At 44.9% G+C, this 20,969-nt stretch overlaps 2 protein-coding genes and 1 long non-coding RNA gene across 6 annotated transcripts in view; 1 reads left to right on the plus strand and 2 right to left on the minus strand.

The window, feature by feature from the left end:
* LOC126999383 (uncharacterized) overlaps positions 1-915 on the plus strand; it is a 31,530-nt gene extending 30,615 nt beyond the window's left edge. For both annotated transcript variants that reach the window (XR_007753319.1, XR_007753318.1), the window contains exon 4: positions 293-915. This is a non-coding gene — a long non-coding RNA (uncharacterized LOC126999383). The remainder of the gene's footprint in view (positions 1-292) is intronic.
* A 136-nt stretch (positions 916-1,051) lies between these two features.
* Positions 1,052-5,753, minus strand: LOC126999382 (60S ribosomal protein L11-like). Its single transcript, XM_050861930.1, has 6 exons — positions 5,729-5,753; positions 4,556-4,669; positions 4,231-4,378; positions 3,265-3,414; positions 1,967-2,114; positions 1,052-1,208 (listed from the first exon to the last, which is right to left on the minus strand). The coding sequence occupies exons 2-6, from the start codon at positions 4,561-4,563 to the stop codon at positions 1,078-1,080; spliced, it is 585 nt and encodes a 194-aa protein (XP_050717887.1). The 5' UTR covers positions 4,564-4,669; positions 5,729-5,753; the 3' UTR covers positions 1,052-1,077.
* A 3,677-nt stretch (positions 5,754-9,430) lies between these two features.
* LOC126999379 (DNA replication ATP-dependent helicase/nuclease DNA2-like) lies at positions 9,431-20,071 on the minus strand. Of its 3 annotated transcripts, none has more exons than XM_050861925.1 (9): positions 19,934-20,071; positions 18,725-18,825; positions 15,717-18,340; positions 15,443-15,619; positions 14,922-15,009; positions 12,524-14,713; positions 11,663-11,845; positions 11,153-11,386; positions 9,431-10,305 (listed from the first exon to the last, which is right to left on the minus strand). In XM_050861925.1, exons 2-9 carry the CDS (start codon positions 18,746-18,748, stop codon positions 10,096-10,098), a joined length of 5,730 nt encoding a protein of 1,909 aa, XP_050717882.1. In that variant the 5' UTR covers positions 18,749-18,825; positions 19,934-20,071; the 3' UTR covers positions 9,431-10,095. The 3 variants fall into 3 exon arrangements, with proteins under 3 accessions (XP_050717882.1, XP_050717883.1, XP_050717884.1); XM_050861926.1 differs by having other exon boundaries at positions 19,907-20,021; XM_050861927.1 differs by having other exon boundaries at positions 19,943-20,017.
* Between the last annotated feature and the right edge of the window lie 898 nt (positions 20,072-20,969).

A 20,969-nucleotide genomic window follows, 5' to 3' on the forward strand; every position in this document is an offset into this window, starting at 1 on the left:
AAAGTTGACCCACCTGTTAACTCATTAGGTGTTTTGTTATTTATTTATTTATTTATTATTATTATTATTATTATTATTATTATTATTATTTTTTTTTCTGTCACTATGTTTGCTCATTAAGGGAACTATTTGGGTTTACATTTTATTTTTTATCCCTAGATGCCCTTTCATTGGTCTTATAATTTTCAAGTAAACATTTTTGTCATTCATTTCCTCCCCTTCCTTCAAGTAGCTCACTAATGCATTTTTTCTCTATTATCCCTTTCACTAAAGCATTTTCTTTATTTTCTAGGAATGCTCCCCACATCTGCAGCTACTAAGAAAAAACATTGATGTGCTGATGTTACCCAGTGCCCACAGCCACTTCCCAGCATCGTCCTTTTAGAGATGATTTGTCACCGTTACCTTTCTTTCTTCTCGCTCTTCTCTCCCTCCCTCTCACTTTTCTCCTTTACAGTAGCAACTTAATATCATTGGTTACCTCCAAACCTTCAGACACTATATACCCCTAGTCATAACCATGCGCTTGTTGAATGTCATTTGTGTAAAACTAATGCTTATGTTTAAAGAATATTAGTTTTACACATATCAGGGTTTCTATTCTAATGGACCGTATTGGCTATACAAGCAGCGCCACATGTGGCCACATAACTCGAAGCTGTATTTTCCAGAGCTCAAGTTAGAGCGTGTCTGAGGCTGTCTTAGGGATACACAGCCGTGATGCCGCCGTCACCCCAAGCAGATGATTGCACACTTCACGCCTACCCAATTTCAATTTTTCTCCGTGTCAAATAGTATTTTGTCAGGAAATGAGTTAGGAGTAAAGTGTGTGCAGTCGTTGGCTTGGAGCGGTGGCGGCACCAAGGCCTTGTATCCTGGAGGCAGCCGCAGACGCACTCTAGTTCATAACTTGAGTCCTATGGAAAGCACTGCTTTGACAGTTCACTGAGTGGCCATGTGTGGCGCTGCCTGTATAGCCAATACAGTCCATTGTCCTTGCTCACACTATACCCATGCATACACAGAGGTAGAAGATAATAATACAAGCATGTCTTCACTTAACATTTATTCAAGCATTTACTTCTTCTTTCCAGGCAGGATGACGCCCTCATACTTGGTCTGGAACCACTTGATGGCGTCCTCCTTGACCAGGCAGTGCTGGGGTCCGATCTTGCCAGGGCTGCGCCTCCTCTTGGCCACACGGTAACCTGCAGGGGAGGAAAGGCGTATTAGTGGTGGTGGAACATAAAATAGCGTCACGCTCATAAACAAACTGCTATCTCCAGATTTTTTTCTATATTGATCTTTCATTACATGGTGCAGCTTTTGATATAGTTGCCTTCGTCATTATAGGATAGTGTTTTAAAATGAACCGTATTGGCTATACAGGCAGCGCCACATGTGGCCGATCGACTCCAAGTTATAGACTCGAGTGCAACTGAGGCTGTCTCAGGGATACACGGCCATGATGCCGCCGTCGCCCCAAGCTGATCATTGCACACACTTCACTCCTAACTGATTTCAGTTTTTCTCTGTCAAACAGTAGTCAGTAAATCGGGTAGGAGTAAAGTGTGTGCAGTCATTGGTTTGGAGTGGTGGCGGCACCAAGGCCTTGTATCCTGGAGGCAGCCTCGGACGCACTCCAGTACGTAACTTGAGTTTTATGGAAAGTACTGCTTTGACAGTTCACTGAGTGGCCACGTGTGGCACTGCCTGTATAGCCAGTAAATATGGTCCATTCGCTGTAATGTCCGCCTATAAATGAAAACTAATTCCTTTTGATTTTTGCCAGAAGTAAAAAGTGACAGGCAGTTTGTTTAAGGTGATGATATGAAGTACTAATTGCAAGGGTGCATACATACTTCCACTACGATTTAAAAGTCATTTCATATTTGAGCAGGTTAAGTTGAGAAGCTACAAGACAACACTAGACAAGAAAACGTCATGACTCGGGTTGCCCACTTACCAGGTCGTTGGAGGACAATGAAGAAGTCCAAACCGAAGATACCGATGGCAGGGTCATACTTGATGCCCAAGTCGATGTGCTCCTGGATACCAAAGCCAAAGTTGCCGTTCTGGGAGAAGTTGTCACGACGCAGCTCGTACTCACGCACCTGTGTAGGGGATGGAGATGGGGAGCGTTAGGGACGATTCGTTAACGGCAGTACTGTCCTGTTAGGCAAGACCAGGGCCCTGAACTTGTACTCCGTATAGTATTGTAACAGCTGTATTCGTTCCTACTTTTTCCTAGGTTAACACTGATTACAATACTGATTTTAAGCCTGGAATGCAAGTTAATTTGCATGACAAAAGCCTGGAATGCGAGTTAATTTGCATGACAACAAAGTAGATTAACTAAATCACCACTTTGAGAAATCCTTCATAAACATCATGTGACAGCACATTACAAGGGCAAGATAATGCACATCACCGGCTCATGCGCTGGAACTATAACATCACTTAAAAGCCTAAATCCTTTCATAAAAATGTGTGTTGGAGAGGGACTGGCAATGCAGGGACAACCCTAACACTGCTAATTAACTCTCACTTCACTCTCACACCCCCACTACACGTACACACCACAAAGGTGTGCACACAGAAATGAGGAAGTGTGTATGTTAAGCTAAATAAACTTCTAACGGCAAACCTGCATGCATAAATATAATAAAGATGACTAAGAAATATTTTAAACTTTCAAAGGATTCCTAACATCAAAAAGTCCCTGGATGCAGTGTAACATGAACAGTTGGGTAAAGCTGCCCATCCACTTATGAATCTTTAAATCACTGAAATCAAACTACCCTTACTGACTTTGCTTACTGGCAGGGCAGGTGCATTTATGACACATTTACTTCAATATAAATATACCAAGAATAAGAAACTGGTAACTTGACAGAACACCTCTACAAAGCAAAGGTTCAAGTAGTGGACAATATACTTCACCCAAGGGCTTGTTGACACCTCTAATGAATATTGTTAAAACAGAAACATACAAGACAAATGCAATACTGTATAATCAATAGTAGGAATGTAAGAACAAAAAACTACTTCACCCAGGGGCTTGTTGACACCTCTAATGAATATTGTTAAAACAGAAACATACAAGACAAATGCAATACTGTATAATCAATAGTAGGAATGTAAGAACAAAAAACTAAGTGACAAGGACAAATTGCACTCACAAGAAGATTGATTGAATACACACAAAAATATAATATAAAAGCAATGAAAAGATAAGCTGACATAAGCAAGAAGAGCACCCACCTTCAGCCCCTTCTCCAGGATCTCCTCAGCCTTGGGTCCCCGCACAGTGCAGTGGACGGCGATCTTCTCGTTCCTCCTGATGCCGAAGGAGCGCACGGTGTACCTGGCCTTGGAGAACACCGGCTTCTGCCCTGTCAGGCTCTCCAGCACCTGTCAAGGGCACACCAGGGCTGGAACATGATTGCTTACACGATATACAGTAAACCTCGATATAACGGACTAATTTAGGGGGAACTTAGTCCATTATAAGTGGGTCCGTCATATGGAGGGTTTACTGTACTGGCAAACTACTTTTTCCTGGACTAGACACAAAATTAAACACCTAAAACTATTTCTATGGGTCGACCTTCATGTCATGTATAAATCTAAATGAATTCAAAACTTTTACTTGTGTCCTATCAGTTTGTTTACTAGAGAGATGTCTGAATAGAATGTTAAGACCTGAAAGACTTTTATAGCATCCTGGGAAACACATCAACATCCCTTTCATTAACTTCCAAACCCAAATACACTATAATACAAGTGCAAACTATAATAAAACTTGGAAAACTATTCTTAACCCGGTAGCAGCGACGGGCCAAATTTTTGCCATGATATAAACCCCCAAAAATAGAAGATGCATAAACTGATAACAAATGCGTTGCGTGAGTGATGATTCTTTCTCATTAATTCTCTTAGAGAGGCCTTTAAGAAACATGATCCCCACAGCTACCAGGTAAAACACTAAAAATTCATACATATTAAATTGCAATTGAAGCATTACTCTACAAATTACTACAATAAATCAATATATATAACAATAGTAACTAACACTACCTCAACCTGCCCCCCTCCCCCCCATGACCCCACACTACTAACCAGAGCCTCAGCCAGGACACCTTCGCTGGTCTATGGGAAGCGGGGTCCCAGAGGTCACTGGTGGGCAGTCAGGTCACACCACCCCTCCCTCTCCCCCCACCCCCCCACCTTGGCAGCACGGGTCAGCTTGTCGCCTGACTCGCCCACACAGATGTTGAGGCACAGCTTGCCGATCCGCACATCACGCATCACATTTTTCTGCTTCTCCACCGACATCGTGATGGGGTGGGACTGGTGCCGCCCGGTTTGGTGTAACCTGGTGGAGACAGATGACTTATTAGTAATAGCCACAAATACATAACATTTAAAAAAAAAAAATTGACAAAACCTAGATGTCTATGCTGCCTCACTATATACAATTCAAAAGTTTGTTCCAATTAAATAATTTTCAAAACTCTAGTCTGTCTAAATACAATACAACAGATGTCCTCACCCCCTCATGTTGATCAATTTGTGCTGGCCAGTGGCAGCCGATCACCTCACTGGAAAAAGTTGTTGGCTTCCGCCTTGGTCCAGAAGCTTGCTGAGGTCACACTGCCTCGCAGCGCTATGGGAGGCAGGAAGAAAAACTTTGTACACCTCAATATCACCATAAAATATTAATAATGCAATTTCACCACCAACCATGCTTAGTGCTTATATAGTGTTAAACATTATAACAAAAAAGCCATAAGTAGCCAACACTTTCAATTAGAATATAGATAGAAATATACGTTTGTTTACATGGTGTAAATAATTCCCCGTTCATCACGATATCGATGAAGAAATAATTTGACGTCTTCTTATAAAATGTCTTCAAAACTTCTCAAATTCTTCCCTTTAAGATTTCAAGCCACACTACCAGATCACTCCTAATCCTCACAAAAACACCAATAAAACACCTTAAAACACGAGAAAAAAAAAAAAGGAAAAGAAAACCCAGAAAAATTTGGAGTTTAGTTTAGTCGGCGAAACATCTGTGGTCATATGCCGGAGAGCGACAGAAGGGGAAGGAATTATAGGAGAAAGGAATAGACCCCAGGAGACGGGACACAACCCCCTATTAATACCTGGTACCCATTCACTGCTGGGTGGACAGGGGCGTAGGGTATCGGAATGAAATGCCAAAATTTACTCTTTACCTCCCACAAGACCTCTGCGTGCAACGAAACACACAAGGAATTAATCCAGACAATGAAAGTTTTTGCCGGCGCAGGGGATCGAACCCGCGACCAGCGAGACGGTAGAACCACTCCTTAACCTGTCAGCCCAAGAGGTACCCCACTGATAGAGGGAATTATATGGGAGGCTCACCCATCGGGCTTAGTCGCCGCACTACAGGAAAACCCGCCCAAATTTTTCCACTCCGCCCGGGAATCGAACCTGGGCTCTCCCGGTTGTGAGGCGTATGTGCTAAACCCTTCCACCCACCACCAGCCTGTCCCTCTCACACGTGTTCGCCCTATCACACATTATACGCCAATTTTCTCCATTATTAAGGCTCCTACGGTAATGAAAGTGGGTATATATATTCGTGTGGCTCTTATGTATAAATAGGTGAAGCTACGGGTGTGGTAATGGCTTAAAAATATAGTAAATGAGGACCAAAGACGAGCACACTGCCTACCTTGACGGGGACTCGAGGGAAAAGAAATGGCCGATGGGACGTTGCCAGATTGTCGTACTCAGCCTCTTATTTTTGCCGATTTCCAACCAAAAACTGCCATTCCGACCGCGATAACGAGATTTATTTATATTTATCGTTAAAATCGGTAATTACTGGTGTCTGTTTGCATAAGTCATGAGTCAGAAACCAGAAAATATACGATGCTCTAGGTATGACAATCTGGCAACGCTGCAAGAGTGCCGAGATTGTGGCAGAAAAAATACGTGTTATTTCCTTTTTTGTATCTTTATCTGGTTGATTTATACTATTTTTTACACTTTCTATTTATCTTAACCTGTTTGTCTTATAAGGGATATGTTTTTCTCTTTCTTATAAGGGATTCGTTGCTTGTGCGTTTGTTAAAATTCTGGTATAACTTGGCGGGATTTTCAAAAGTTCGAATACTGCTACAATCACATTACTTCCTTATATCGCGTTCTTCACTCCATATATCTTTGTTAGGTCACTGCTACTTCAATGTTTGTTTGCTATTTGTCCCTTTCCATCAGCAGTCCTTTTAAATATCTTCCATTCCAATATAACTTCGATCTAAATACTTCACAATCTTCACTTTTCTATATATTGCTTTCATCACCCCATATATCTTTCCTAGGTCACTGCTATATCATTTTTTTTGTTTACTGTTTGTCCTTTTCCATCATCAGTCCTTTAAAACATCTTCCATTCCATTATAAAAGCAGTCTATATACTCTGGTACCTTCCCATTTCTTCCTGTTCTCACGCACTCACCTTTCTCTGTCACAAACAAAGTCCCTTCTATGAACCAGTTTTTAAACGCACTTCCTGTTCTCACGCACTCACCTCTCTCTGTCACAAATAAAGTCCCTTCTATAAACCAATTTTTAAACGCACTTCCTGTTCTCACGCACTCACCTCTCTCTGTCACAAATAAAGTCCCTTCTATGAACCAATTTTTAAACGCACTTCCTGTTCTCACGCACTCTTCTCTCTCTGTCACAAATAAAGTCCCTTCTATGAACCCATTTTTAAACACACTTCCTGTTGTCACACTCTCATCTCTCTCTGTCACAAATAAAGTCCCTTCTATGAACCCATTTTTAAACACACTTCCTCTTCTCACGCACTCACCTCTCTGTCACAAATAAAGTCCCTTCTATGAACCAATTTTTAAACGCACTTCCTGTTGTCACACTCTTATCTCTCTCTTGCACAAATAAAGTCCCTTCTAAGAACCCATTTTTAAACACACTTCCTGTTGTCACACTCTTATCTCTCTCTTGCACAAATAAAGTCCCTTCTAAGAACCCATTTTTAAACACATTTCCTATTGTTACATTCTCATCTCTCTCTTGCACAAATAAAGTCCCCTCTAAGTACACTTCAGTGGCTTTGTAATCGGCCAAAACAAAGTCTTCAATCCTTTACACCCAACAATGGTTAGGTTTTCGTCGCAACACCAGATACACAACAAGAGATTTCCTGAATGGTTTCCTCAACTTTCTTAACTTAACCCAGTAGCTGCGGGGATCATGTTTCTTAACGGTCCCTCTAAGCGAGAAAAATTAGAAAAAATCATCACTCACGCAAACCATTTCATAATATATATCAAAGCATTTCTGACAAGTTTACGTATCATCTATTTTGGGGGATTTATATCATGGCACAAATTTGGCCCGTTGTTGCTACCGGGTTAAATATGTACAGCAAACACTACACAGGGAGTTCTCAAAGTCTCTGGTACTGGTTTGGAGGCTTACAAACCCCTCATGGCGAACTGTGAAAGTGGCCCCCTCGCCCCCGAAAAATATCTTGAAGCTGCCACTGCCAATCAAGGTGAAACAAAACAAACCAAGTGTCAAAACAACTATACTTTGGCTTGAGCATTGTACCAGGACACACAAACCCTCCTGGTCCCTCACATACACTCGAAGGTTAGGTTAAACGAACGTACATACAAACTTCAATGATAAATCTTGTAACTTCTCTTGTGATGGTAGGAGACTAAGGTATGTTATTTATTTATTTTTTACAGGAAAGGAAGCAGCTCAAGGGCAGTGTGGGTGGCATTTGTGTTGAAATGTTTGGGAAATATGTTTCTATTATACTGTAATGTGTGATCGTAATGGCATAATCAACATGTATAAAGAAATATGAGTCAGGCAGAACACTGAATTTTGTACAACCTTTGTACTGGACGAGACACTTGTCAAATATTCCATACACTCTGTAATTTCTGCCAACAACTCACTTATTTCAAGCATAACTAAATCATCACGGCAGGCAATACAGGGTTAACTAGACACAGGGCCAGCAATCATTAAGCTGTCTTCTATTTGAGTGTATAATTATGTATCTCGATTTTGTTCTCGTTCGTTTACTTGTCCTGTTCTTTATATATGCCGATGTGCGAAATAAGATTATTATTATGACACCCAGGTTACCACAGTTTACCTTCCCCACATTTCCCCAGGTACTCATTTATTGACTATCCTGAAATTAATGATAAACAACTGGGAGGGATGCACACTGATTGCCCAGGCCGGGAATCTAACCCAGGTCCACAGTTTCACAGGTAGGGACGATAGCCACTGCACCACAGAGATTTTCATGAGTAAAGAGAAAAAAATATTACATACTATATATTACAAAAGTTGAAACTGCCATAACGATTCAACGATTACAAATAAATTGGTCACCTGAATTTTTAAAGTAATGGAGGACTGCGGGGCTGTAATTCTGGCGCCATGCGGTTATTAGATTATCATAATGCCACAAACAAAGGAGAGATCTCTTAACCCAGTAGCTGCGGGGATCATGTTTCTTAATGGTCCCTCTAAGCAAGAAAAATGAGAAAAAATCATCACTCACGCAAACCATTTCATAATATATATCAACGCATTTGTGATCAGTTTATGCATCATCTATTTTGGGGGGTTTATATCATGGCAAAAATTTGGCCCGTCGCTGCTACACGGTAAAGCCACAAATTTGCCCCGTCGCTGCTACCGGGTTAACATCACTAAACATCGTACATACAGCTAATGCCGCAGCTTAAAAACAAAAATCTTAAGTAGGTAATAAAAGTTAATGGTATAAAATGTCAACACTTATATTATGTTACATTAGGAAAATCACAGAAGTTGTCCTCCCTTTGTCTCTCCGTTAATATATCGAAGGAGAGACATTTTTTTTAGGAGGGAAAGGCACAATAGATCTTAAGTTAACTACCCAAAACTACTCTAATCTGTTCTGGTGTTGTTCATTTCTGGTTCTTTCATCTTAAACTTATCCCAGAAAACACATTATAACCATTTTTTTCATTCTTTTACACAGTACTTTCTCCTACTTCTCAATTCTTCAAGAAACAATAAAATAAAATAATAAATTTATCTTCTCTCTTTAATTTCTTCTATTTCTTTCTATTTCTATCCATTCTATTTCTTATTTATCCATTTTCTCTCTCATTATTTTTAACTATATTTCCTCTCAACATATTTTTTTTTTTCATTTTTTTTTTACTTTTTTTTTCTTTGTCAATTCTTCTTCTTTTTTTTTTTTTTTTTTTCTTTTCTTTTCTTCAGAAAAAAAAAAAAAAAACCAGAAACAAACCATTTTTTTTTTTCAACTTTTTCTCCTCTTTCTCCTTTTTTTTTTTTTATTTTTTTATTTTCTTTCTTCTCTCAAACTTATCCTTTTCTTCATCCTTGTTAAATTCATCTTTTTTCTACAACTTCTTCTAATACTCTTGTCCATTGCTTCACTATTTTTTTTCAGGCCCTTTTAACATAATACAACCATTTTTTTCATTCTTTTAAACTGTACTTTCTCCTACTTGTCAATTCTTTCATTATTTTTTTCTTCTGGTTCTTTCATCTCAAACTTATCCCATAAAAAAGACAAACTAATAAAATAATCTTCTCTTCATTTTTTTACATAATTATTTCTTCTACTACTTCTTTTTCAGCTACTTCTATCCACTCTTTCATTATTGTTTTCTGGCTCCCTTTATCTCCACCTTCTTGTAGAATAAACAAAGAAGAACCACAAGTATAACCTCTTCATCCTTTTCAAATTCAACCTTTTCTTCTACAACTTCTTCTAATACTCTTGTTCATTCCTTCACTATTTTTTCTGGCCCTTTTATCTTCAACTTCTCCCAGAAAACAACCTTTGCAAGAATGATATTATGGCCTTTTCTTCATCGTTTTAAATCGTTCTTTCTTCTAGTATTTCTATCGATCCTTGCAAGATTTTTGTGGTTCATTTATCTTCAACTTTCATCCTTTCACATCCTTCTTGCTTCTCACAAAACCATCAGTCTTACGAGAACCACAACAAAGCCTTTCCTACGCGTCCTGAACCTCCTCCTCCTTCCAGCTGAATCCATCCGTTCCTGGGGCCAGCTTGTACACTTGCTGGGGCGTGAGGGCATTCAGGAGGCAGGAGAAGGGGTGGTAGTGGCTGAGGGTGGTCACATCGCCTATGAGGATCAGTTTTCGCTTAGCTCGTGTCAGGGCAACATTTAGTCTCCTGCGGTCTGTTAGGATACCTGAAGCCTGTTGGGGAGAGACAAGCGAGGGGGTGAGAGGAAGAAGGAAGAGTGTGGCTAGGGATTGGGTTGGAGTAAGGCAGAACGAGGAGACCATTCTAAAGTTATGGCAATGTTTAGTCTTTTGTGGTCTCTTAGGATGCCTGCAGCCTGTTGGGAAAAGAGTGGTGAGGAGGTGAGAGTTAGGGTGTGGCTAGGGAAGAGGAAAGGTGTGACTAGGGATGGGGTTGAGGTAAGGTAGAATGAGGTAAGTAATGTAAAGTTAGGATTATATTTAGTCTCCTGCAGTCTGTTGGGGAAAGAGTGATGAGGGGGTGAGAAAGGAAGGGTGTGGCTTGGAATGGGGAAGGTGATGGGCTGATGGAATTAAGTTAAGACAGAATGAGGTGACAATTCTTAGGTTAGGGCAATGTTTAGTCTTCTGCGATCTCCTAGGATGCCTGAAGCCTGTTGGGGAAAGAGTGATGAGGGGGTGAGAAAGGAAGGGTGTGGCTTGGAATGGGGAAGGTGATGGGCTGATGGAATTGAGTTAAGACAGAACGAGGTGACAAGTCTTAGGTTAGGGCAATATTTAGTCTTTTGCGATGTCCTAGGATGCCTGAAGCCTGTTGGGGAAAGACATGTAAGGGGGTGAGAGTTAGGGTGTGGCTAGGAATGGGAAAGGTGATGGGGTAATGGGGTTGGGGTATGACAGAATGAGGCGACCAAACTAAAACACTAAAACAAAGACCCTAATAAAAATTCATTCGTGGTTCCTTCATGAGTAGAGAATAAAATGTCACCCCACGTCCAACCCCACCATAGGGAATAAATGGGCGTTAAACGATGATAATGATGATGACCCCAATACGTACCTTTGCATCAGTGTTCCCGCAGCGCACAAAGGTACAGATGATCACGGTCTTGTCCCTCCCCTGGTACTGGTCCACTGTGTTCACCTCAACCTTGCTGCTGCTGCCCTGGCCCTCCTTCTCCTTCCTCTCTCCCTTCTCCTCCTCCTTCGTGTCCTTTTCCAGCATTGCCTTCACCAGCCTGACCTGTCCTCGGTATGGCGCAATGATTCCCACGTCGTCAGCGCTCAACCCAGCCTGTTAAAAGAGGGATAATGATGAAATTGAGCGATGTATGTCATTGTTTAGTGGTTGATGTGGCAACTTTTCTTTATGTCTTTCATTTTTCTCCTTTTTCCCTTTCTTTTTCTTTTACTATTATCATATTTTTATCTATTTATGTATTTTTTTTCATATTTCCATTTACTTTTTTTTTTCTTTGTGTGTGTGTGTGTGTGTATGTGTGTGTGAGTGTGTGTGTGTGTGTGTGTGTGTGTGTGTGTGTGTGTGTGTGTGTGTGTGTAGTTCCCTTACCTTCAGCAGTGCTTTCACCACCATAACACTGAGCCAAGCCTCTCTCTGATTGGCCAGTGTCTTCCCCGAGGCCTGGCTCTCCCCCGCCTGGCCCGCTGTGTCCACCATCACCACCGACGCCTCCAGGGTTGGCGCCACCACTCGCTGCAGCCACGGCGACACCTCTCCCGCCTCCACTAGGGCCTGGGTGAAGTAGGGAGGGAATAGACGTGAAAAGTGCTGGGTAAACTATGCACTACTTTAACGAGGGCCTATTCTTGTTCAACCCTATTTCCAATGTGATGTTTCGTTGAATCTAATCCCGTTTCCCACTTCTGACTCCATTTGTATATCTTGTCTAAGCTTCATTGTAACTCTTCACCTCTCTCTGGTCTTTCACTCTCCTGAATTATACATTATCTGCAAAGAGGCTGATGTGGCTGCTTGGTACATACATAATAAATACATAGATCAAAAACATTATTGGTGACTGCCTTCCTCAGTTCAAACTACAAAATAATTACTTTGTCCCTTATGCCCCTTCCCTGCCAAACGCCTCCTACCTTATATATAAATCAAAAGCATTATTGGTGCCACACTGACCCCTGCAGGACTCTTGTGTGGAACCTTTTCAAATGACTTCTTCTTATCCAAGTACAACACACTATCATCCATCCTTCTCCTTCCTCTATGACATCTATCACTCTCGTATAAGACCACTCAACATGCTTTCAATACACGACGTCCCTCTCCTGAATAGAAGTTGTTTATCTGAGAACTTTCTCCCTAAATATTTAATCAATCTCTATTTAGCAACTTTCTTATGTAACTTTCACACACTTTATACATATTGTGTGTGTGTGTGTGTTAGTGGGGCTTCACCTGGTAGTGTGGCAGGGCAGGTGTGGCAGTCTTAAGGTCCTGGGAGCCACACCTGAGCAAGCCCTGGTAGGTGAGGGTGTTGGCCAGGGCCATGATGGGGCCATTCATGCGGTACTGGACGCTGAGGGTGATGGTGGCCTCAGGGCACTGCAGGCGCTCAAACATGGTCTCTGCCATGCCCCAGAGGGTGGCCTGGCTGCTGCGGATGAGCGGCGGCAGCTGGTGGGCGTCACCGACCAGCACAAAGGAGGAGCTGAGGAAGAGCGGGGCGAGGGCCGTGGCCTGCAGGACCTGGGCCGCCTCGTCCAGGATGCAGACGTCAAAGCTGCAGCGTGTGAAGAGGGCGTGTGTCAGGCCCAGGCAGGTGGCCGCCACCACGCGCTGGCTGTCGTACGCCTCGGCCAGCTGCTCCACGCTGGTCACCTGGCCCGTTCGTGCCTCCTCCGTGTGTCCGGCCAGGTCAGGATGGATGCGGTGCGCCCGGCCCAGCCGCATGAAGTCCACCTTCTTGGCGTGCAGCTTGAGCAGCAGACTGTCCAGCGCTGAGTTGGTGTAGGCCGTGAGCAGCACTGAGCGGCCCAGCAGCAGCAGCACCTGCACCAGGGCGGCCACGGTGGAGGACTTGCCCGTGCCGGGGAAGCCCTCCACCAGCAGGAAGTCTTCTGCCGACGCTGCGCTCAGCACTGCCCGGCGCTGCTCCGTGTTGAGGTGCTTCATCAGCGGGGCACTGTCCAGCACCTTACGGGGCAGGCGCTTCCTGAAGGTTGGGGCAGCCCTGTCCACTACAAGGCGGCGCAGTGCCTCAGACCGTGGCTCTGGCAGCATCAGGCGGCCCAGGCTCAGCATGGGCACCCGGCAGGAGTTGGCATACTGGAAGAGGTCAAGGTGATAGTGGTGGGCGGGGCCGGCCGGCAGCGGGCGCTCCAGCTCCACCAGCACCGCACCGCCGCTGAACCCCTGGATGGTGCCGGCGGCCAGGGCCAGCGCCGTGGTGGAGGAGGCCACCACCATGTCCCCAGTGTGCAGTCCCACGCTGGCCAGGGGTGGGGCAGGGCCGGGGTGGCGGGACCCCCTGACAAGGGTGTGCAGGAAAGCTCCAGGCTGCACCTCCACCGGGGGCGGGGACGCCACCACCAGCCAGGCCAGGCACTCACCCTTCCCTTCCCGGTGGACGGGCCCACGGCACCACAGCGCCCGGCCGCCCCCCAGCTCCTCCCCCGCCTCCAGCTGCATCAGGAGGCACCAGTGGCGGAAATACTCCAGGTGCTGCGGGGACAGGTGGGCCGTGTGCTGGGGCACCAGGCTGGCCATGGGGTGGGGGTCGGGGGGCACCTCGCCCCTCAGCACCTGGTGGGTGGCACAGGTCACCAGGTGGGGGCACTTCTGGCACCCCCGCTCATGGTCGATAGGGGGGGGCAGGAGCAGGGGGGGCGGCTCCACCTCACCGGTGACCTCGGGGCGGCTTGTCAGGTGTTGTGCCAGCTCGTTCCTGAGGCACAGGAGGTCCCGGCGCTCCCTGGCCGGGGCCGTCACCCCTTCCATGGCCCCTTCACGCAGGTACAGGAGCAGCCCAACCCCGGGGTCTGGCCGGCGATCTGAGGCCATCATGGCATACAGGGCCAGCTGGCCACGGTGGTCGGCTGAAAAGCTTGCCCGGCCGGTCTTCAACTCCAGAGGGAGGGTGGCCGGACCCCCCGGCCCCTCCACACGCACCACCATGTCTATTTTACCCTTGAGGCCAAACCGCGGTGACCAGATATTCTCCTCCACGTCCTGCACGGCCACCACCTTCCCAGGCCACTTGTACGACCCCCCGGCCATCCCCTGCCTGCCCCGGCCCAGGTAGCGGTGGCACCAGGCCTGCACACGCGGGATGAAGCCGACCATCTCCTCCTTCAGGGCCTGCAGCGTGCGGCCCAGGCAGTACAGGTCCCGGAAAACATTTCTACGGCAAACAAGGCGGTCAATCATCGTCCTTAACTTCCCCTCCGTGAGCTGCCCCAGCCCCCCCTTTGCTGCGTCCACCACGGCCTCCTGGAAGAGCTCGTGCACCAGGGTGCCAACCAGCATGACCATGTTGGAGTCTGTCTCGCGGTGCCAGTGTGACAGCACGGCGCGGCGGCGGCAGAATACACCGGACACCACGGTGGTGCTGGAGAGCAGGAGGTCAGGATGAACCACCACCAGGCCCTGGGGGGGAAGGGGAGGATGGTTAATGGCACTACTACTACTACTAATACTATGATGACCACCACTAATACAACTACAGCTATTACATACTACTATTGAGTCTACTACTACAGCTATTACTACTTTTATTTCTACTACTACTATTACAACTGCCAAAACTTTTATTCCTCCTCCTCCTACCACTACTACAACTACTACAGAAACACACCTGGTTATTGTCAATGTGGTAGTGGTTGTCGACAGGATCAGTGAGGAGAATGTGGATAATGTCTCCATCGCGAATCACTGTGTCTGACCTGCAGTGGAGAGGGAAAATGAGGAATTATGTGGTAAACTGTGATAATTGTAAGAGTGTCTCGGTAAGAGTAAATAGGTGAGTAAATAGGAAGGAGTAAATAAGTTGGAGTAAATAATAGGAATAAATAAAGAGTAAATGAGGAAGATGAAGTAAGTAAGAGAAAATAGGTAGGAATAGAGCAAGAGTAAACAGCAAGAGCAAAGCAGATGAGCAAATAAGTAAAGAGGTAAATAGGATAGAGTAAGTAGGTATAAAATAAAATAGTAAATAGTAAAGTAAAAAGTAAGGTAAATAATAGGATAGAGGAGTAAATAGGTAAAGAAGTATAGGAAAGAGTAGAGGTAAAAATAATAAGGCTTATAAGTGAGGTAGGTAAGAACACACACACACACACACACACACACACACACACACACACACACACTACCCACCACATGCCGGCCAGGGTGCAGGTCCTCCTAACATTCTCGGGCGACACAAGTTCCAGCTCGGTCTTTCGGCTCGCTGTGTCCCGCTCCACCGCCAACACCAGGTGCCGCCCAAAGTTACCCTGGGCCGCGTACGTCTCCTCACCCTGCCCACCCTCGGCTAAAAACTTCCTCACCGTTCTGCGTTTGGGGGGAAAAATATGGAAGCGTGGGTTAGAGAGAGCAGCCTACAGATATAACACACATAACACAAGGACACACGACAGCTTTCACTCACGGGTCATCTCTCAGCAGCCTGGGGACGGTGCGGCTTTCCGAGGGTTTCTGCTTGAAGGGCGACATCTCCTCAAACATCTCGAGAATGTTGAGGCAGTCCATCTCCTCCTGGCGTGAGAGCTTCCCTGTCGCCTCCCCCTTGGCACCCTTGTTCTTGGGGGTTCTTGGTGTGTTCGAGTGAGTGCCAAGAGTGCCAACATTAACTTTACTTTCTGGAGTGCCACCACCATTGATTTTACCATTGGGAGTGCCAGGAATGTTATCGCTTTTTATTTTACTTTCTGGAGAGCCACCACCATTGATGTTACCCTTGGGAGTGCCAGGAATGTTATCAATTTTAGCCTCTACAGTGCCACCACCCTTAGTTTTACCATTGGGAGTGCCAGGGATGTTGTAGCTTTTAATTTTACTTTCTATAGTGCCACCACCATCAGTTTCACTAATGGGAGTGCCAGGAATGTTATCACTATTCATTTTACTTTCTGCAGTGTCCTCCCCATTCACTTTCATTTCCCTTAGGCCGTCACCATCCACAATACCGTCAGGAGTGCATGGAATTTCATCACCATCTATTCTAGCTTCCGTAAGACCGTCACCATTCATAATACCATCAGGAGTGCTTGGAATTTCATCACCATTAATTTTAGCTTCCGTAAGACCGTCACCATCCATTATACCATCAGGGGTGCATGAAATAGCGTCACCAATTTTAGCTTCCGTAAGACCATCACCATTCACAATACCGTCAGGGGTGCATGAAACAGCGTCACCATTCACAATACCGTCAGGGGTGCTTGGAATTTCATCATCATCAATTTTAGCTTCCATAAGGCCGTCACCACCCATTATACCGTCAGGGGTGCATGAAATATCATCACCATTAATTTCAGCTTCAGGAGAGTCATCACTACTCACGACATCCATGGGAGTGCCACCGTGGTTTAGTTTATCTATTGGTGCATCATCCCCATTGAGTTTGAGAGTGCCTGGAGAGTTGGCACCTTTATGTTTCTTCTCTGGGGTGCCATTCCAGTCGATCTTAAAGCTGGGCGAAGCAGGAGTGTCATCCCCATCAACCTCAGGAGTGCCAAGGGTGCCATTCCCATTGATTTTCATCCTCAGAGTGCCAGGCAGACTTTCTTTAAGCCTGGCATCCTCTGAGTTACTGGGGACATCACTCGTGGCCTTTTGAGTAAGTTCCATCATCGGTGAGTCTTCAAGAATGTCATTTGCAGCCTCTTGTGTCTTGTTTCTGGTGTTCGCTTCTCGGAGGGCTGCCGTCACTTCAGGAAACAGCTCAATGCTCTCCTCTTGTGATTGCATTCCCAGAGATTCATCATAAAAGATTTCCTCCATTTGTAACTTTAATATGTTTTGGGGTTTATTCGATTTCTTTGAGGTTCTGTCGGTCTCGTCCTTCCCCTTGAGGTGGAAGCCCTGGGAGCACGCGAGGAAGTCTGGGGTACTCTCGTCCTCGCTGCTGGTGCCACTGTCTGATTCCTGTTTTGTGGTGTCTGTCGCTGTCCCAATCTTGTCCGCCCTCTTCAGTGACTTCTGTATTTTTCTGTGACTCAATCTGTCCTTATTTTTCTGTGGGCTGTCAAACAAGTCTTCCGAGAGATCAGATAATATGAAGGCTCTCTCCTCCTCAGCTTTTTCCTTGCTAACTTTTCCAGACTCAATCCTGGTGCATGTGTCCTCCTTGTCAATCAACATCAGTGCCTCAATTGTGTCCTCTTCCTCCTCTATTTTCCTTGTTTTTCCTAATCTATTAATACCCGAAACTCCATGTCGGGGGGATGTTAAGACCTTTTTTACCTCCTCCCCTTTTGTGGTTGTTTTCACTGCCTCGTTGGTGCACAAATCCTCAGAGTCCAATGTCATGAACAAGTCTTTTTCCTCTTTCGCTTTATTTATTTTTTGAAGCTTCTCGGGTGAGCCTTCAGAGTCAGATGTGAACTCTCCCTCAGCCTTGCCTATGATTAACTTTCCGCAGTCATACTTATCGCGTAAATCCGGAGTGGAGTCAGGAAATTCATCTTCTTCCTCCTCCTCCTCTTCCTCTTTCCTTGCTCTGTTTAACTTGTCATCGTCTCCCGCATCATCTGCAGAGGAATCAGACAAATATACTTCCACCACCTTTCTGTGTGTCGGTTTCCCACTCCCTAGCTTTGACTCACTTCCTAGCCTCAGTTTGAACAGACTGGCAATGCTGCCTCTCCCAGGAACATTCTCCGATCCCTTCCTCTTTCCTTTGCCTCGCATTTCCTTCCCTGACTTGGTTTTAGGGGCAGCAGCAGGGGAGCTTTTCTTGGTCTGAGTCCGAGTCCCTCCGTCACCCACAAAGACGACATCCGAGTCATCAGAACACACTTGACTTTTCTCCTTCAGCACACTCCTCGGTCGCCCAAGACTCAGCTTTGAGGGGCCAGAGCCAAGCCTTTGAGAGAGGTTCTTAGTGCAGGGTTCAAGGTTCTGTTCCCCGCCTGATGTTGCGGCGGTGGCGGTGCTGCTGTTTGAACGCTTAGGATCGGGCGAGACCCCACCGTTGTGATCTGGTTCCCGCTTCAGGGGAACACAACTGAAGAATGAGGTGATTTTCTTCTGGTTGTGTGGCTGCACCGACTGTGAGGAAAGAATGAGATGACAATATAGAACCCCATATAATAAATAACTCCACTGTTCTCGTATTGAAAGAAAAACTATGCAAATGTATTTTTCTCAATTTGTTCACAACCTTGTCTGTCTTTCATTTGTAGAATAAAACTAACAGACTATAACCTGCCACCACTAAAATAGCAATATATCACCACCATGGAGAGTAACCTGAAACTGATAATATCGTAAGTCAGCGAAATAAGTAATTTGCAACGGAAAGTTATCGATGATGGTTAGCATGCAAAAACCTATGAGATCAAATTATTATCAACCCCCAGGGAGAGCAGGGTGTAGTTCTGCATTAACACCTTCTAACCTGACTGAGCTATGACATGGAGCTGGTAAACTCACCTTTGAAGCCTTTGATTTGACCATGGTGGCAACAACAAGGAGAAGGATGGCAGGGGAGCGGTCAAGGCACTACACAGTCACCTTCCAAGTTAAGGACATGGCTACAGGGATGAGAATTGCATATTAGTCATGAATTTACTTGGTGCCTGTTATCTGATATATTTCCATTGTTATGAGTAGAGAACACCATTAAACAAAGTATTATTCACGTCACACAACAGATAAGCACCTTTTTGAAGTACAGACTAAGTTTTATCACACAGAATTGCAAAAGTCACACAATTAACTGAGAAAAACTTGTTCTTCATGAGCGTTAAACTTGACACAACCCTTCTCGTTCCCACCATGATCTTTACTCACCTTCCTCTGCCCTTATACAACTTTATTGAGACTATTTCACCCACAAGGTAACGTGACATGAATATACTCGCCAGTCACACCATAGTTACTGCAAGTATAGATGAGTGACCAAGAAAGAGATCAATTTCACGTGGAGTATTTCATTGTGAAGTATTTTAGGGGACGGGGTGAGGAGCACAATAATAATAACTTTCACACTATGGAATGCCAGGGGGTTGGGATGGCATGTTCCTCCCTCCTGTTATATACCACAACTACACTCTACAGTATTGCAAGTCACACAATTAACTGCGAAAAACTTGTTCGTGAGCATTAAACTTGACACACCTCCCTCTGATACAACCTTATCACAACTACTACGCCCACAAAATAACGTGACATGAATAACCTCGCCAGTCACACCATGGTTTCTGCATTACTCACAATTACGTTTCATCGCACAGCATTGCAATAGTCGCACAAATAACTATCCAGATCCAGATAACTGAGAAAATCCCTTCTTCATAAGCATTAAACTTGACACAACAATCTTCGTCCTCACCTCTGTCTTATATAACCTTATCACTACAACTCCACCCACAAGATAATGTGACGAATAAAATCGCCAGGCACACCATAGTTTCTGCACTAATCGCAACTATATACGTTTTATCACACGGTATTAAAACAGTCACACAATTAACTGAGAAAAACCCGTCCTTCGTGTGCATCAAACTTGACACTGCAAATGCGTGATCTTGGCTCTCCTCCCTTTGCCTGATATAACCTTATCACGACTATAACCTCATCAACGGTAAACGGTAAACGGTATATTTCACCCACAAGGTAACGCGACATGATTATACTCGCCAGTCACACCATAGTTTCTGCAGTAGTCACAGCGTAGATGGTTAAATAAGCACAAAATAGACGAGCGACCTCCCGCCAAAATTGAGAATGGACTGTTGATTGTTGACACTCCATTCTGCCAACGCAACGGAACACTAAACGATGCAATTATGGATTGATTGATTGATAGTTTATGGTTGCAGGTATATAACAAAGGAGAAGGGAGGAACATGCCATCTCAACCCCCAGAATTATGGATTGATTGATAGTTTATTGTTGCAGGTATAGTTCAATTCAGTTCAGTTGTAGTTCGGTCTTGATCTTGATCTTGATGTCACAGATGGCTCGGGATTTCTCCCCAGCCAGGCCTTTATATCGGCAGCTCCTGTGAAAAGAAAACAAAACATGCGGGAAGTCAATGTTCTCGGGGCAAGATATCATTCCCTACATCTTTCACGCCACATGCCCTCCAAGAACTCTTTCACTGCCTCAATCACTCGTCCACTCGTCTCTCCACTGAGCCCCAGCAGCAGCACCATCCACTCCTTTCCAGTCCTCCCGTTTACATCACGTCCCATCTCGCTCAAAAACACATGCATCATCTTCGTTCTCTCCCTGTCATACTTCTTGCATTCCAGCACTACATGCTGCACAGTCTCGTCCACACCCCTGTCACACATCTGGCATACTTTGCTGCGGGACTCAGACCATCTATAGTTCCTTGCATTCACATCCAGACACTGCGCTCTAGCACGGAAAAGAAGATCACCTCCCAGGCTTCCCTCATACCACACCTCACACTTTGGGGCCTCTTTCTCCCTATACCAGTCGAGAGTTTCCTTTCTTTCCATCTCATTCTTCCACTTGCTCAATCCCTCATCTTTAACTGCCATATCTATCACATTCTTCCACTTTCTTACATCCCACTCAAACTCAAACTCAAACTCAAACCCCTCTCCATTTCTGTTTGCCTTTGTAACGGCACTTCCTGATGTGTTTTTCTCGCTGTCTCGGATATGTGCTGTACTTTTCACTGATGGTTATTGTTATTTTCTTC

This window comes from Eriocheir sinensis, chromosome 16 (genome assembly GCF_024679095.1).
Source record: "Eriocheir sinensis breed Jianghai 21 chromosome 16, ASM2467909v1, whole genome shotgun sequence".
Classification (NCBI taxonomy): domain Eukaryota; kingdom Metazoa; phylum Arthropoda; class Malacostraca; order Decapoda; family Varunidae; genus Eriocheir; species Eriocheir sinensis.